The sequence below is a fragment of the Aquarana catesbeiana genome, linkage group LG08 (assembly GCF_042186555.1).
Source record: "Aquarana catesbeiana isolate 2022-GZ linkage group LG08, ASM4218655v1, whole genome shotgun sequence".
NCBI classification, from domain to species: Eukaryota; Metazoa; Chordata; class Amphibia; order Anura; family Ranidae; genus Aquarana; species Aquarana catesbeiana.
In genome coordinates, this window is record NC_133331.1 from 289,403,550 (window position 1) to 289,418,930 (window position 15,381).

At 44.4% G+C, this 15,381-nt stretch overlaps 3 protein-coding genes across 3 annotated transcripts in view; all 3 read right to left on the reverse strand.

The window, feature by feature from the left end:
- The window catches only part of LOC141106787 (uncharacterized), a 107,829-nt gene that overhangs the window by 39,851 nt on the left and 52,597 nt on the right, over positions 1-15,381 (reverse strand). The window lies entirely within an intron of this gene.
- Positions 4,803-8,479, reverse strand: LOC141104689 (uncharacterized). The gene is made up of 4 exons (XM_073594359.1): positions 8,319-8,479; positions 8,011-8,229; positions 7,721-7,856; positions 4,803-7,258 (listed from the first exon to the last, which is right to left on the reverse strand). Exons 2-4 carry the CDS (start codon positions 8,155-8,157, stop codon positions 5,352-5,354), a joined length of 2,190 nt encoding a protein of 729 aa, XP_073450460.1. The 5' UTR covers positions 8,158-8,229; positions 8,319-8,479; the 3' UTR covers positions 4,803-5,351.
- Positions 8,465-12,115, reverse strand: LOC141105441 (gastrula zinc finger protein XlCGF66.1-like). The gene is made up of 4 exons (XM_073595296.1): positions 11,422-12,115; positions 10,081-10,195; positions 8,745-8,879; positions 8,465-8,656 (listed from the first exon to the last, which is right to left on the reverse strand). Exons 2-4 carry the CDS (start codon positions 10,156-10,158, stop codon positions 8,465-8,467), a joined length of 405 nt encoding a protein of 134 aa, XP_073451397.1. The 5' UTR covers positions 10,159-10,195; positions 11,422-12,115.

The following is a 15,381-nucleotide window of genomic DNA, read 5'->3' on the forward strand; positions in this document are numbered from 1 at the left end:
GGGGGGGGGACTTTTAATGATGCACATAGAAATGTGCCTCCATCCCTGGTTCAGATACACAAAAAAAGGGAGGTTGGGATTTTAGATCAGGCCATTGACTAGTGGAGGTATAGATTGTAAAAGCATTTAATTGGCATAGACGGATGTTTAAATACATTACAATTATGAACAGACAAGTAAAAACTGTTGATTTCATTTATATACACACATGCCTTCAGGGCATAGACATCAAAAAAATATCATGATTGCATACATATTGGCTTCACGGTATAGGATATAAAATGAATTGATAAGTAAACGTTTGTTGTAAATTCATACATATATACAGACATGTCATCTGAGCGGCACATTGCAATGTTATAAAAGATATGTATACGTTGTAAACATCATTGGTTGTAGATAGTGGATCTAGATAGATTCCTATTTGCGGCCATATGACTGCATCCGAAATGTCCGACGCGTTCCGTGTATGACACACTTCCTCAGGGGCGGATGCTCAAAAGTATCTACAAAATCTAGGGCCCCTGATGACGCATTTTTGATGACGAAACTTTGGGTGGAGCTAAGGACGTGTGACATAGGACGCTGACTGGGACGCGGTGGCCATTTTGTCGGTTGGAAACGCTGGTAATTTCCACTTGCCTGACAGATCTTATAAACATGTGAGTGTAACAGCTTCTTTTACTGAATACATTTAATTCTTGGATGCCTGCGCAATGAGCGGTCTTCTTTCTCATATCTATTTGCTGGATGCTGGAGTTTACTCTTGGGATTCCTATTTATGGAGGAGGTCTTTGTTTTTGCTCTATTGAAAGAGGATTATTCTGACTCCCTGTGAAGTCGATCGATCTGTGGATTAGGATCATTGGGGCCATAGCATATACATTTGATGTGTGTACCCTACACACTGATGGTAAGAGTCAGTAGTTTTGGATGCTGGTGGTGGCTCTCCTATTGTTCCTTCATTGGCTGTAGATAGTGGGTCTAGATAGATTCCTATTGGCAGGCATATGACTGCATCCTAAATGTCCATCGCGTTTCGTGTATGACACTTCCTCAGGGGCGGATGCTCAAAAGTATCTTCGTATAATGCGCAAGGAGGTATCCAGCATTCACATTCCTCCCCTACCCAACATATACTCTCCTGCTTTTGCCCAGTTACCACAGATGAAGTTGATAAACTCCTCTCCATGGCCCACCTCACTACCTGTCCCCTGGACCCTGTCCCTTCTCAATTACTGCGACCACCTTCCCACTCTATCCTCAACTCGCTAACCCATATCTTCAACCTCTCCCTCTCCTCCGGCACCTTTCCTTCCCCGCTCAAACATGCACTGGTTACCCCCATACTCAAAAAACCTTCACCTGTTTGAATAACTTAAGACCCATCTCCCTACTGCCGTTTGCCTCACAGCTCATCGAATGCCTTGTTCATGACCAAAGTCGCTACCTCACGGACAACAACCTTCTTGACCCCCTACAGCCTGGCTTCCGCCCACAACATTCTACTGAAACTGCCCTACAAAAACTCACCAATGACCTACTAACTGCTAAAACCAATGGCCACTACTCCATACTCATACTTTTAGACCTCTCTGCTTCCTTTGACACAGTTGACCAACTGCTCCTCCTCAGCAAATTACACTCCTTTGTCCTCCGTGATTCTGCATTATCCTGGTTCTCCTCCTAGCTATCTCAGCGCACTTTCAGTGTCACCTACAACTCCATCTCCTCCGCTCCTCTTCCTCTTTCTGTTGGGGTACCCCAAGGCTCCGTCCTTGGGCCTCTCCTTTTCTCACTCTATACCTCTTCCCTGGGCCAGTTGATAACCTCCCATGGCTTCCAATACCACCTCTATGCCGATGACAACCAGATCTATCTCTCCACTCCTCAACTCACCCCCTCGATCTCCTCACAAGTCTCAAACTTACTGAATGACATATCGGTATGGATGTCACACCATTTCCTCAAACTTAATCTTTCTAAAACTGAGCTTGTTATATTTCCTCCTTCACCGTCCCCCTCCTGTGATTTTACCATTAATATCAACAACACAACCATTGGTCCCTCCACACATGCCAGGGTCCTGGGTGTAATCCTTGACTCTGACCTCTTCTTCAGCCCCCTTATCCAATCACTGGCTAAATCCTGCCGCCTTAACCTTCACAACATCTCCAGAATTCGACCCTTCCTGACTAATGACACCACAAAGCAACTTATTCACTCCTTGATTATTTCCCACCTTGACTACTGCAACTCTCTCCTTAATGGCCAACCCTTAAGCAGGCTATCCCCCTTCAATCTATTATGAATGCTGCTGCTAGACTAATACACCTCACTAATCGATCCGTGACTGCTGCTCCTCTCTGCCAATCCCTTCACTGGCTTCCCCTCCCCCACCGTGTAAAATTCAAAATGCTAACCATAGCATACAAGGCCATTCACAACATCGCCCCCATCTGCATCACCAACCTCATCTGCAGATATCGCCCAAATCGTCCCCTCCACTCCTCCCAGGACCTCCTGCTCTCTAGCTCCCTTGTTATCTCCTCCCATGCTCGTCTTCAGGACTTCTCCAGAGCCTCTCCCATCCTCTGGAACTCCCTGCCCCAGTATGTCCGATCAGCCCCTACCCTGTCCACCTTTAGGAGATTCCTGAAAACTCATTTATTCAGGGAAGCCTATCCCACACCCACATAACAACTGTCCCCGAGCCACCGCCATCAAATCATTCTCTGCAGCTATTACCTTTTGTACCACCACCCCCTCCCTTTAGAATGTAAGCTCTACGAGCCGGGCCCTCCTGTACCTTCTGTATTGTACTGTAATTGTGTTGTCCCCCCTATACATTGTAAAGCGCTGCGTAAACTGTTGGCGCTATATAAATTGCGTATAATAATAAGTATTTATAAAATCTAGAATATAATTACTCTAAAATAGCACTAGGAGTAACAGGAACAGGCCAGGTTGCCAATCCTGGGTACTTACATGAGATAAAGTACATGGTAAAAGGCGAGTATGGAGCCAGGGCCAGAAAGATTTGTCTCTCTCGGGAGCTGAGGTAGTCCAAGGCCGCGCACCAGTAGGGGACGCACACACAGGGTCCCCAGAACACAGGTCACCAGTCTTCATGGTGGATGCAAGTGAGCAAGGTTGTAATATTCAACAGATCTATGTTCAATAAAAATAATATCCATGAATGATATAGTATCTAGATGGGGGGCGTTGAAGATAGATAGTCAGATAAGACCACGGTGACAATGAAGACCGTGGTGACAATGAAGACAGCGGTGACAATGAAGACAATGAAGACCGCGGTGACAATGAAGACCGTGGTGACAATGAAGACAGCGGTGACAATGAAAACCGCGGTGACAATGAAGACCGCGGTGACAATGAAGACAATGAAGACCGTGGTGACAATGAAGACCGTGGTGACAATGAAGACCGCGATGACAATGAAGACCGCAGTGACAATGAAGACAGCGGTGACAAAAAAGACAATGAAGACCATGGTGACAATGAAGACCGTAGTGACAATGAAGACCGTGGTGACAATGAAGACAGTGGTGACAATGAAGACCGCGATGACAATGAAGACCGCAGTGACAATGAAGACAGCGGTGACAATAAAGACAATGAAGACCATGGTGACAATGAAGACCGTGGTGACAATGAAGACCGTGGTGACAATGAAGACAGTGGTGACAATGAAGACGATGAAGACCATGGTGACAATGAAGACCGTGCTGACAATGAAGACAGCGGTGACAATGAAGACCGTGGTGACAATGAAGACCGCGATGACAATGAAGACAGCGGTGACAATAAAGACAATGAAGACCATGGTGACAATGAAGACCGCGGTGACAATGAAGACCGCGGTGACAATGAAGACCGCGGTGACAATGAAGACCATGGTGACAATGAAGACCGCGATGACAATGAAGACCGCAGTGACAATGAAGACAGTGGTGACAATGAAGACGATGAAGACCATGGTGACAATGAAGACCGTGCTGACAATGAAGACAGCGGTGACAATGAAGACCGCGGTGACAATGAAGACAATGAAGACCGTGGTGACAATGAAGACCGCGATGACAATGAAGACAGCGGTGACAAAAAAGACAATGAAGACCATGGTGACAATGAAGACCGCGGTGACAATGAAGACAATGAAGACCGTGGTGACAATGAAGACCACGATGACAATGAAGACAGCGGTGACAATAAAGACAATGAAGACCATGGTGACAATGAAGACCGTGGTGACAATGAAGACCGCGGTGACAATGAAGACCGCGGTGACAATGAAGACCATGGTGACAATGAAGACCATGGTGACAATGAAGACCATGGTGACAATGAAGACCATGGTGACAATGGAGACCGCGGTGACAATGAAGACCGCGGTGACAATGAAGACCGTGGTGAAAATGAAGACCATGTGCAGGTGAAGTTATAGTAGGACTTTGAAAATTCAAAAATCTGAAAATAAAATCAGTAGAATTCAAAATAATAACTATTAAATTATGGGTATTGGAATTTCCCTTCAAATGTGAACATAACAAATATGAATTTATCTGAAGTTCCGAATTATCCGAAATAATGAATGTCACATCTAAACAAATGGAATGGAACAAATTAATAATAAATAATAATAATAAAAAGCTTTTATTATTATTATTGTTATTTATTATTATTAGATCGTTACTTTCCATTTGTTTAGATACGGCATTCGTTATTTCGGATAATTCGTAACTTCGGATAAATTCGTACTCGTTACGTTCACTGACAGCCAAATTTGAAAGGAAATTCCAATACCTATCACTTAATAGTTATTATTTTTTGTTTGTTTGAATCAATTCATTTTTTATTGTCACTTTTTCATACAACAACAGTATCGAACAAACATAAACCCAACATTCAACCCTGGCACATGATAAGATGGGGTAAAAAAAAATTGTAAAAAAATTAAAAATTATATATATATATATATATATATATATATATATATATATATATATATATATATATATATATAATTAGTTAGTTATTATTTCAGATTTTCGGGTTTTCAAATTTTCATTCTTTTGAATTTTTTTTTTTTTCATTCTTATTTTTGTATTTTCAAATTTCCAAATTTTTAATGTTCATTCTTTCGAATTTCCGGATTAGAATTTTACAATTTCCCAAATTTAAAATCTCCGAAATTTCGAATGTTCGAATTTACGGAAATTTGAAAATTCGGAAATTCGAAAATTTTGGAAATTGAAAAAAAAAAAATCGGAAATTTCGGAATGAACTCATTTGTCAAAATTCGGTAAAAAACGAATTGCGCATGTGTACTAATACTCCTCGGGGGTTGTGTGGGTTTTCTGGTGCTTGATAAGATAACACTTCTGAGTAAAACATTTCCCGCACTCAGGACAGGAAAACGGCTTCTCCCTTGTGTGAGATCTCTGATGTCTGATCAGTTCCGATTTAGAAGGAAAACATTTCCCGCACTCGGCACAGGAATGAGACCTCTCCCCCCAGTGCAATCTCTGATGTTTCGAAAAATTGCTTTTCTTTGAAAAACATTTCCCGCAGTCGGGACAGTTGAACGGCTTTTCTCCCGTGTGGCATCGCTTGTGCTCATGAAGGCTGTACTTCCATTTAAAACATTTCCCGCACTCAGAACAGGAATACGGCTTCTCCTCTAAGTGAGATCTCTGATGGGTGACCAGTTCCGACTTATAAAAAAAACATTTCCCGCACTCAGGGCAGGAATGAACCTTCTCGAGGGTTGCATGCGTCATCTGGTGTTTGTTAAGAGTGGACTTCTGTGTAAAACATTTCCCGCACTCGGGACAGGAATACGGCTTCTCACCCGTGTGAGACCTCTGATGTGTGACCAGATCCGATTCATAAGGAAAAGATTTCCCGCACTCAGTACAGGAATGAAGCTTCTCGCCCGTGTGCAACCTCTGATGTTTAGAAAGATTGCATTTCTTAGAAAAACATTTCCCGCACTCAGAACAGGAATACGGCTTCTCCCCTAAGTGAGATCTCTGATGGGTGACCAGTCTAGACTTATAAAAAAAACATTTCCCGCACTCAGGGCAGGAATGAACCTTCTCGAGGGTTGCATGCATGATCTGGTGTTTGTTAAGAGTGGACTTCTGTGTAAAACATTTACCGCACTCGGGACAGGAATACGGCTTCTCACCCGTGTGAGACCTCTGATGTGTGACCAGATCCGATTCATAAGGAAAAAATTTCCCGCACTCAGTACAGGAATGAAGCTTCTCGCCCGTGTGCAACCTCTGATGTTTAGAAAGATTGCTTTTCTTAGAAAAACATTTCCCGCACTCAGAACAGGAATACGGCTTCTCCCCTAAGTGAGATCTCTGATGTCTGACCAGTTCCGATTCGTAAAGAAAACATTTCCCGCACTCAGGACAGTAATGAGGCTTCTCGCCAGTGTGCAACCTCTGATGTGCTGAAAGCTTGCACTTCTCTGAGAAACATTTCCCGCACTCAGAACAGGAAAACGGCTTCTCACCCGCGTGAGATCTCTGATGTCTTACCTGCTCTGATTTATAGAAGAAACTTTCTCTGCAGACGGCACAGGAATATTTATTCCGAGCCGTGTGTGATCTCCGATGTACAGAAAGATTGCACTGCTTTGAAAAACATTTCCCGCACTCGGGACAAGGATGCGGTTCCTCACCCGTGCGCGACGCCTGGTGTGCGGAAAGAGTGGACTTCCGTGAAAAATGTTTCCCGCATTCGGAGCAGGAATACGGCTTCTCCCCCGTGTGAGATTTTTGATGTGTGACCAGTTCCGATTCATAAAGAAAACATTTCCCGCACTCAGGGCAGGAATGAAGCTTCTCACCCGTGTGTGATCTCTGATGTACGGTAAGAAGATACTTCCGTGAAAAAGATTCTCCGCACTCAGGACAGGAATGAAGCTCCTCCCCCATGTGAGATCTCTGGTGCACAGTAAGACCTAATTTAGAGTTAAAACTTTTCCCGCACTCAGGACAGGGAAATGTCTTCTCCCCCTGAATCCCGGCGTCATCCCTCACAGTACGAGGTTGCTCAGAGTCAGGGGGATTCCATGGTCTATCCACACTGTGAAGTCCACCATCCATAGTGGACCTCATTGTCTTTTCTCCTCCACAATCTCCTGTGATGTCCTCATCTTCCATTCTACAACCTGGAGATAAAGTGAGATGATCCTTTGAGGGTTTCTCCATGGCGTGTCCTGGAAAAATATAAAAACATCATCAATAGATATGAGAGGGTTAGTTCACTTCCATCAAGATTCCATCTGGATCAGGTAGATATGAGTGAGCAGATGTTCTCTGTGGAGGTCCCAACCAGCTGGGACTCTCCCCCCTCTTCAGTCAAAGAGCCTTTGGTCCTCCTCCCAGATCACTTCTACATTTACACAGCCTTGTCAGAAGAGCAGGAACCAATGGGGACTGGGAGGTCCATGCTCTTTACACAACCACAAGCCTAGGCACTGGGTCATGTGATCTCTGATAAATAAGAGGGTCAAAGTTCAGACTTGTTGAGTGTCTCAGTCTAAGTGTTTCAATCTTTTTATTACTCCTTACAATTCTCAACTTCTTATTGGCTGATATCACTCAGCTTCCGCCCAACTCTGGACCAATCAGTGTGGAGTAACAGAGCAGAGATAAGAGAAGAATATATTATGGCTCACCTGAGGTGATCTCTGTAGGAGAGTCCTCTTCTATGAATGTCCTCATCATTCCATCCTCCTCCGTATATTGCTGATCATCCCTCACATACGTCTCTTCTACTTCACCCTCAACTTTCAGGTTCATCAGATCTTCACCCTAAACCAACAGAATGGCAGAAAATAACATCTGTAACATAGAAGTATTTATGATGTGAGATCACATAGAAAATATCATCTTGTAGTCCACACATCATCTCCACATGTCAGAGTGTTCAATCACTTTATGTTCCCGATCCCTCAACTCCACCTACCTGATGATGGTGGGGGATGGTGTGACCTTCCTGTGTGGAATCCCGGGAATACGGAGAACGGGGACATCTCTCTGGTGGGTTCCTATTACTGGATGACTCCTCCATGGTGTCTTCGTACAGTTCTTTGTGTCCTCCTGGAAAGTCCATCACACCATCCTTATCATCCTCCTCTTTTATCTCTTCTTTAACATCAACTTCAGGATCTCTCAGGTTTCCACTCTGAATATATAATAAAAATGACATAAATTGTAACAATGCAGATAATGTACAGATCCTAATGATACTATCAGTGATTGTTCCTCATCTACCTGATGATGGTGAGGGATGGTGTGACCTTCCTGTGTGGAATCCCGGGAATACAGAGGACGGGGACATCTCTCTGGTGGGTTCCCATTACTGGATCCATCTGTAGGAAACACACACACTGACTGAATACATTGTTTCTATGTGTTTATCAGATGATGGGGGATCTAGGTGGACCCTCCGTACTGCTCTCTCCTTTACAATAAAGTCTCCTCTTACCTGGTGATGTGAGGGGCGGCTGATTGTCCATCATGACGTCCTTGTAGAGATCCTTGTGTCCTTCTAAATACTCCCACTCCTCCATGGAGAAATAGACAGTGACATCCTGACACCTTATAGGAACCTGACACACACAATGATACAGTCACCATCCAGACACATCCCTTGTCTATTACTGGATAATGTCCCAGAATTCCCAGAATCCTCCTCACCTCTCCTGTCAGCAGCTCCATCATCTTCTTGGTGACTTCTAGAATCTTCTCCATGTTGTGTCTCTCAGGTTTTAAGGAGTCACATGGAGGCACTGTGATGGTCATATGATCACCTGACTTCACAAGAGGAAATCTCTGTATTGGAGAACCAATAGGAATATCATGTTAGAATCCCAGAATCCTCCTCACCTCTCCGGTCAGGTCTGTTTTATTAATAGAGATAAGAGTGATGTAATGTGACCTCCCAGAATCCTCCTCACCTCTCCGGTCAGGTCTGTTTTATTAATAGAGATAAGAGTGATGTCATGTGACCTCCCAGAATCCTCCTCACCTCTCCGGTCAGGTCTGTGTTTTATTAATAGAGATAAGAGTGATGTCATGTGACCTCCCAGAATCCTCCTCACCTCTCCGGTCAGGTCTGTGTTTTATTAATAGAGATAAGAGTGATGTCATGTGACCTCCCAGAATCCTCCTCACCTCTCCGGTCAGGTCTGTGTTTTATTATTAGAGATAAGAGTGATGTCATGTGACCTCCCAGAATCCTCCTCACCTCTCCTGGGAGATTTTCTTAAAAAAAAAAATCTTCGATTCTCTTAAAAAAAACTCGATTCACGATTCGAATCGAGTTTTTTTTTTTTTTTTTTGGAAATCACGCCGGTCCCGAGGCGCTGCGGGCATGAGCTTTTAGGCGAGGCCGCGGCTTCGGCCTAGTCCGCAGCGTCCGGCCTCGCGGACTAGGCCAAAGCCGCGGCCTCGCCTAAAAACTCATGCCCGCAGCGCCTCCGGACCGGCGCGGTGAAAAAAAAAAAAATCTAACAAAATCAATTTGCTTAAATTTTGAATCGATTTGACCTCTCAACTCGATTCAAGATTTAAATCGATTTTTTTCCCAGCCCTACTCTCCAGTCAGGTCTGTGTTTTATTAATAGAGATAAGAGTGATGTCATGTGACCTCCCAGAATCCTCCTCACCTCTCCGGTCAGGTTTGTGTTTTATTAATAGAGATAAGAGTGATGTCATGTGACCTCCCAGAATCCTCCTCACCTCTCCAGTCAGGTCTGTGTTTTATTAATAGAGATAAGAGTGATGTCATGTGACCTCCCAGAATCCTCCTCACCTCTCCGGTCAGGTCTGTGTTTTATTAATAGAGATAAGAGTGATGTCATGTGACCTCCCAGAATCCTCCTCACCTCTCCGGTCAGGTCTGTGTTTTATTAATAGAGATAAGAGTGATGTCATGTGACCTCCCAGAATCCTCCTCACCTCTCCGGTCAGGTCTGTGTTTTATTAATAGAGATAAGAGTGATGTCATGTGACCTCCCAGAATCCTCCTCACCTCTCCGGTCAGCAGGTAGATGATCTCCAGGGTGAGGTTTAGTATCCTCTCAGTCATGTGACTCCGGTCCTCCTCCATCCTCAGTTATGTGGTCATGTGATCTATGTGGGTTTCTCTGTAGATGGATAGAGGAGAATCACGTGGACTGTAATGGTTGTACAATATTAGGGTGGGGATGTATGGGGGATAATATGAGGGTTGATATTAATTTCAGAACTGCCCAGCTCTGTTCCATCTTAGTCTGCACTGCTCATTGCTTTTTGATATTCACCAAAAGTCACTGTAAATATAATTTCCCCCTTTTTAAAAGGGATGAGTGAATCGGATTGGGTTTGTTTTGTGGGCTGCTCATTGAAACGCATCAGAGAGCATGCTGGGAACCTACAATTTTTTTAGTGAGGGGTTTGGCATGTAAGAAAACCACCATGACTGGTCCTCATAAGCCACCTGATCACACAGATGAAAGGCCAGGAAGGGCATTCTTGCTAACCGGATCGGTATTGTGGCAAAAAATCTCGTTAGTTGGCCCTATTACCAAACTATGAATGACTTGAACTTGAGTCAAAGTCACGGTTGACCTGAAGCTCATCCCTACTTCCTAACTAAAGCCTAACAAAATTAAGACTTTTACATTCCAATTTGTACCTAATGTAAAAGTCTATTGGGTATTTTTATCCCCATCTATTTGAGTCTCATTGGAGATATTTCCCTTCACTTCCGGTCCCAGAGAGACAACAGGACGTGAGAAGAAATCTCTTCGAAATCAGGGAAAAGGTGTCCTCACTCAAAGAAAAGAGGGGTCATAATCCTTCCACACCTAATTCTTTTGGGTAATAGATGCGCTTTAAAGCCTCGTACACACGATCAGATTGTTGGCCAAAAAAGCGACAGACTTTTGTCCGGGAACTTGTCTTGCATACAAATGGCACACAAATGTCGGCCAACAAACACGAACGTAGCGACGTACTACGAGGAATTTCAGCTCTTGAGCGCCACCCTTTGGGCACCTTCTGCTAATGTCATGTTTGGTGAGCATTGATTCCGAGCATGCGTGTTTGTACTTTGGACTTTTCTGTGATGTACACACGATAGGAAAATCTGACAACAGACCGCTGCCCGCCGAAAATTTACTAGCCTGCCGTCCAACATTTGTTGGCAGAAAGTTGGCCAACAATTGTCTGATGGAGCGTACTAACGGTCGGATTTTAGGCCAACAGTCTGTCATCACACAATTCCCTGCCGAAAATCCGATCGTGTGTACGAGGCTTTAGGCTCCGTTCAATCCACCAACAAAATGTCATAGAATATGTTTGGACAAATGATAAAATAAGTTCGTATTACCTCCTCGTCTGCCAGTTCCAGCAATGTCTCCTCTCTACTTCCTCCCGACTCACCTCTCACCTGCAACTTCCTGTCTGTACCTGACATCACTTCCTGTCCACCATAGAGACTTTCCTGTTCCAGGATAAGTGAGATCACCACCATGTGGAGCTCAGAGGAACTGCAGCCCCAGAAACATGGAGTTGTACACTGATCAGCCATAATAACTTTATGACTTTTTATCCCCATCTAGTCTAAGGTGACCAGATTTTTTAAAAGAAATCTGGGGACATATTTTTTTTTTTTACTAGTAATGGCAGTGATCGACAACTATTTGCCCGTCTCTGCCGCCTGCTTCACAGCCTGTCAAGTCTAAAGCCCCATACACCGTATCAGATTTTCTGCTGATTTTTTCCTTCAGATTTACCAAAACCATATAATATGAGGTCAAACCTTAGGAGTTTCAATTTGTATGCAATCAGGCAGGCCCTTGCACTACATGGTTTTGGTAAACCTGAAGACAAAAATCAGCAGAAAATCTGATAGTGTGTATGGGGCTTTACTCTTCGGGCCCCGGCTACTACTGGGTGGGGAGCAGAGGAAGATCACTTCACCAGGGAAGGCAAGGAGATAAGCAGGCAGGCGGCTGGCCGGGACTTGAGCCAAGGCAGAAGAACATGCAAGTGGAGCTGAATGGGCATGCGCCCGAAACTGAAGAAATAGTCCCTCTGCTCCGACCAGCACATGATCATCAGATAGGGGCACAGATAATGGAAAAAAATAAACCCCCATAAGCTAGTAGGAGCGGCAGAGGAGGGGGGGGTGCAATTCAGATTTTTATTCTGCATGGGCAGTCTTTGAAATTGCCCCAGCCCCTGTTCAAATCCAATCCGGGGACAAAACTGGGGACAGACTTGGTCTGCGCCTGAAACTGAAGAAATAGTCCCTCTGCTCCGACCAGCACATGATCATCAGATAGGGGTAGAGATAATGGAAAAAATAAACCCCCATAAGCTAGTAGGAGCGGCAGAGGAGGGGGGGTGGAATTCAGATTTTTATTCTGCACGGGCAGTCTTTGAAATTGCCCCAGCCCCTGTTCAAATCCAATCCGGGGACAAAACTGGGGACAGACTTGGTCCGGGGACAGTGTCCTCAATCCGGGGACTGTCCCCAGAAACCGGGGATGTCTGGCCACCCTAATATAGTCCTACTGGAGATATTTCCCTTCACTTCTTGTCCCGAGAGACAACTGGAAGGGAGAAGAAACCCCTTCGAAGAGAGGATAATGAGGGAACAGTTGTGCCAAATTATAGATTTCCCTCTCGCTTTGTTTTTTTAGTGACAACTGTAACATTTTGGGTTTCCTGTCACTCATCAAGACATATAAAGGGGATCGATCTTCCTAACTGGAGCATACTCCGATCAGCCACAACATTATGATCACTGACAGTCCGGGTTTTGAATCATGTGTCCAGGTTTCAGGAGGACTGAAACCCGGCACTCATTATTCAGACTAGGCTGTGGCATCATAGTTTTTTGTGTACGGGGCTGGGGAGCTGCAGACCGGTCTGGGTGGCCATGCTGACCCGTGTCCACAGCCAACAGCCCCTACAATCGGCATGTGAGCATTAAAACTGGACCACAGAGCAATGGAGGAAGGTGGCCCGGTCCGATGAATCACGTTTTATTTTACATCATGTGGATGGCCAGGTGCGCGGGCGTCACTTACCTTGGGAAGAGATGGCACCGGGAGGTAGTTGTGGGAGGAAGACAGGCCGGTGAAGGCAGTGTGATGCTTACCTTATCTGCCGTAGCGCTTGTACCTGTACACCCCTTATAGACCACATCTAAGGTATGTATTTCAGCTATAGGCTTACTGATTAGGTGATAACTTTATCCATGCTTAATATGACAAAGATATATATATATATATATATACAGTGCCTTGAAAAAGTATTCATACCCCTTGATATTTTCCACATTTTGTCATGTCACAACCAAAAACGTAAATGTATTTTATTGGGATTTTATGTGATGGACCAACACAAAGTGGCACATAATTGTGAAGTGGAAGAAAAATTATAATTTTTGATATTTTTTTTTTTACAAATAAATATCTGAAAAGTGTGTGTGTGGGGGGGGGTATTTGTATTCATCCCCCTTTACTCTGATACCCCTAACTAAAATCTAGTGGAACCAATTGCCTTCAGAAGTCACCTAATTAGTAAATAGAGTCCACCTGTGTGTAATTTAATCTCAGTACAAATACAGCTTTTCGGTAAAGCTCTCAGAGGTTTGTTAGAGAACCTTCGTGAACAAACAGCATCATGAAGGCCAAGGAACCCACCAGACAGGTCAGGGATAAAGGGATAAAGTTGTGGAGAAGTATAAAGCAGGATTAGGTTATAAAAAAAAAATCTCCCAAGCTGTGAACATCTCACGGAGCTCTGTTCAATCCATCATCGGAAAATGGAAAGAGTATGGCACAACTGCAAACCTACCAAGACATGGCCGTCCACCTAAACTGACCGGCCGGGCAAGGAGAGCATTCATCAGAGAAGAGCCAAGAGGCCCATGGTAACTCTGGAGGAGCTGCAGAGATCCACAGCTCAGGTGGGAGAATCTGTCCACAGGACAACTATTAGTCGTGTTCTCCACAAATCTGACCTTTATGGAAGAGTGACAAGAAGAAAGACATTGGTGAAAGAAAGTCATAAGAAGTCCTGTTTGCAGTTTGTGAGAAGCCATGTGGAGGACACAGCAAACATGTGGAAGAAGGTGATCTGGTCAGATGAGACCAAAATGTAACTTTTTGGCATAAAAGAAAAACGCTATGTGTGGCGGAAAACTAACACTGCACATCACCCTGAACACACCATCCCCACCGTGAAACATGGTGGTGGCAGCATCATGTGGTGGGGATGCTTTTCTTCAGCAGGGACAGGGAAGCTGGTCAGAGTTGATGGGAAGATGGATGGAGACAAATACAGGACAATCTTAGAAGAAAACCTGTTAGAGTCTACAAAAGACTTGAGACTGGGGGGAGGTTCACCTTCCAGCAGGACAACGACCCGAAACATCCAGCCAGAGCTACAATGGAATGGTTTAGATCAAAGCATATTCCTGTGTTAGAATGGCCCAGTCACAGTCCAGACCTAAATCCCATTGAGAATCTGTGGCAAGACTTGAAAATTGCTGTTCACAGACGCTCTCCATCCAATCTGACAGAGCTTGAGATATTTTACAAAGAAGAATGGGCAAAAATGTCCCTCTCTAGAGGAGCAAAGCTGGTAGAGACATCCCCAAAAAGACTTGCAGCTGTAATTGCAGAGAAAGGGGGTTCTACAAAGTATTGACTCCGGGGGGGGGGGCGCCATACAAATGTACCCCCACACTTTTCACATAATTATTTGTAAAACATTTGGTTGTAACATGACAAAATGTGGAACATTTCAAGGGGTATGAATACTTTTCCAAGGCACTTATATATAGATATATATATACACTCCCCAGACACTTTATTGGGTCACCTTGCTATTGCGGGTTGGACCCCCTTTTGCCTTCATTTTTGGTGGAATAGATACAACAAGGTGTTGGAAACGTTCCTCGGAGATTTTGGTCCATAGTGACATGATAGCATCACACAGTTGCTGCAGATTTGTTGGCTGCACATCCATGATGCCAATCCTGTTCCACCACATCTCAAAGGTGCTCTATTGGATGAGATCTGGTGAGTGTGGAGACCATTGGAGGACAGTGACCTCATTGCCCAGTGGTGAGATGATTGGAGCTTTGTGACATGGTGCATTATCCTGCTGGAAGGAGCCATCAGAAGATGGGGACACTGTAGTCATAAAGGGATGGACATGGTCAGCAACAATACTCAGGTAGGCCGTGGTGTTTAAACCATGCTCAATTGGTACTAAGGGGCCCAAAGTGTGCCAAGAAAATATCCCCCACACACCATTACACCCCCACCAC

Coding starts and splice junctions, on each gene's coding strand:
- LOC141104689 (XM_073594359.1), bottom strand. CDS start 8,157: ATGGACTTTCCAGGAGGACACAAAGAACTGTACGAAGACACCATGGAG. Junction 7,857..8,010: donor CCATCCCCCACCATCATCAG/GTAGGTGGAGTT, acceptor CTGTTGGTTTAG/GGTGAAGATCTGATGAACCT. Junction 7,259..7,720: donor TCCTACAGAGATCACCTCAG/GTGAGCCATAAT, acceptor ATATTTTTCCAG/GACACGCCATGGAGAAACCC.
- LOC141105441 (XM_073595296.1), bottom strand. CDS start 10,158: ATGGAGGAGGACCGGAGTCACATGACTGAGAGGATACTAAACCTCACC. Junction 8,880..10,080: donor TCTACCTGCTGACCGGAGAG/GTGAGGAGGATT, acceptor TCTCCAATACAG/AGATTTCCTCTTGTGAAGTC. Junction 8,657..8,744: donor TGGAGCTGCTGACAGGAGAG/GTGAGGAGGATT, acceptor TGTGTGTGTCAG/GTTCCTATAAGGTGTCAGGA.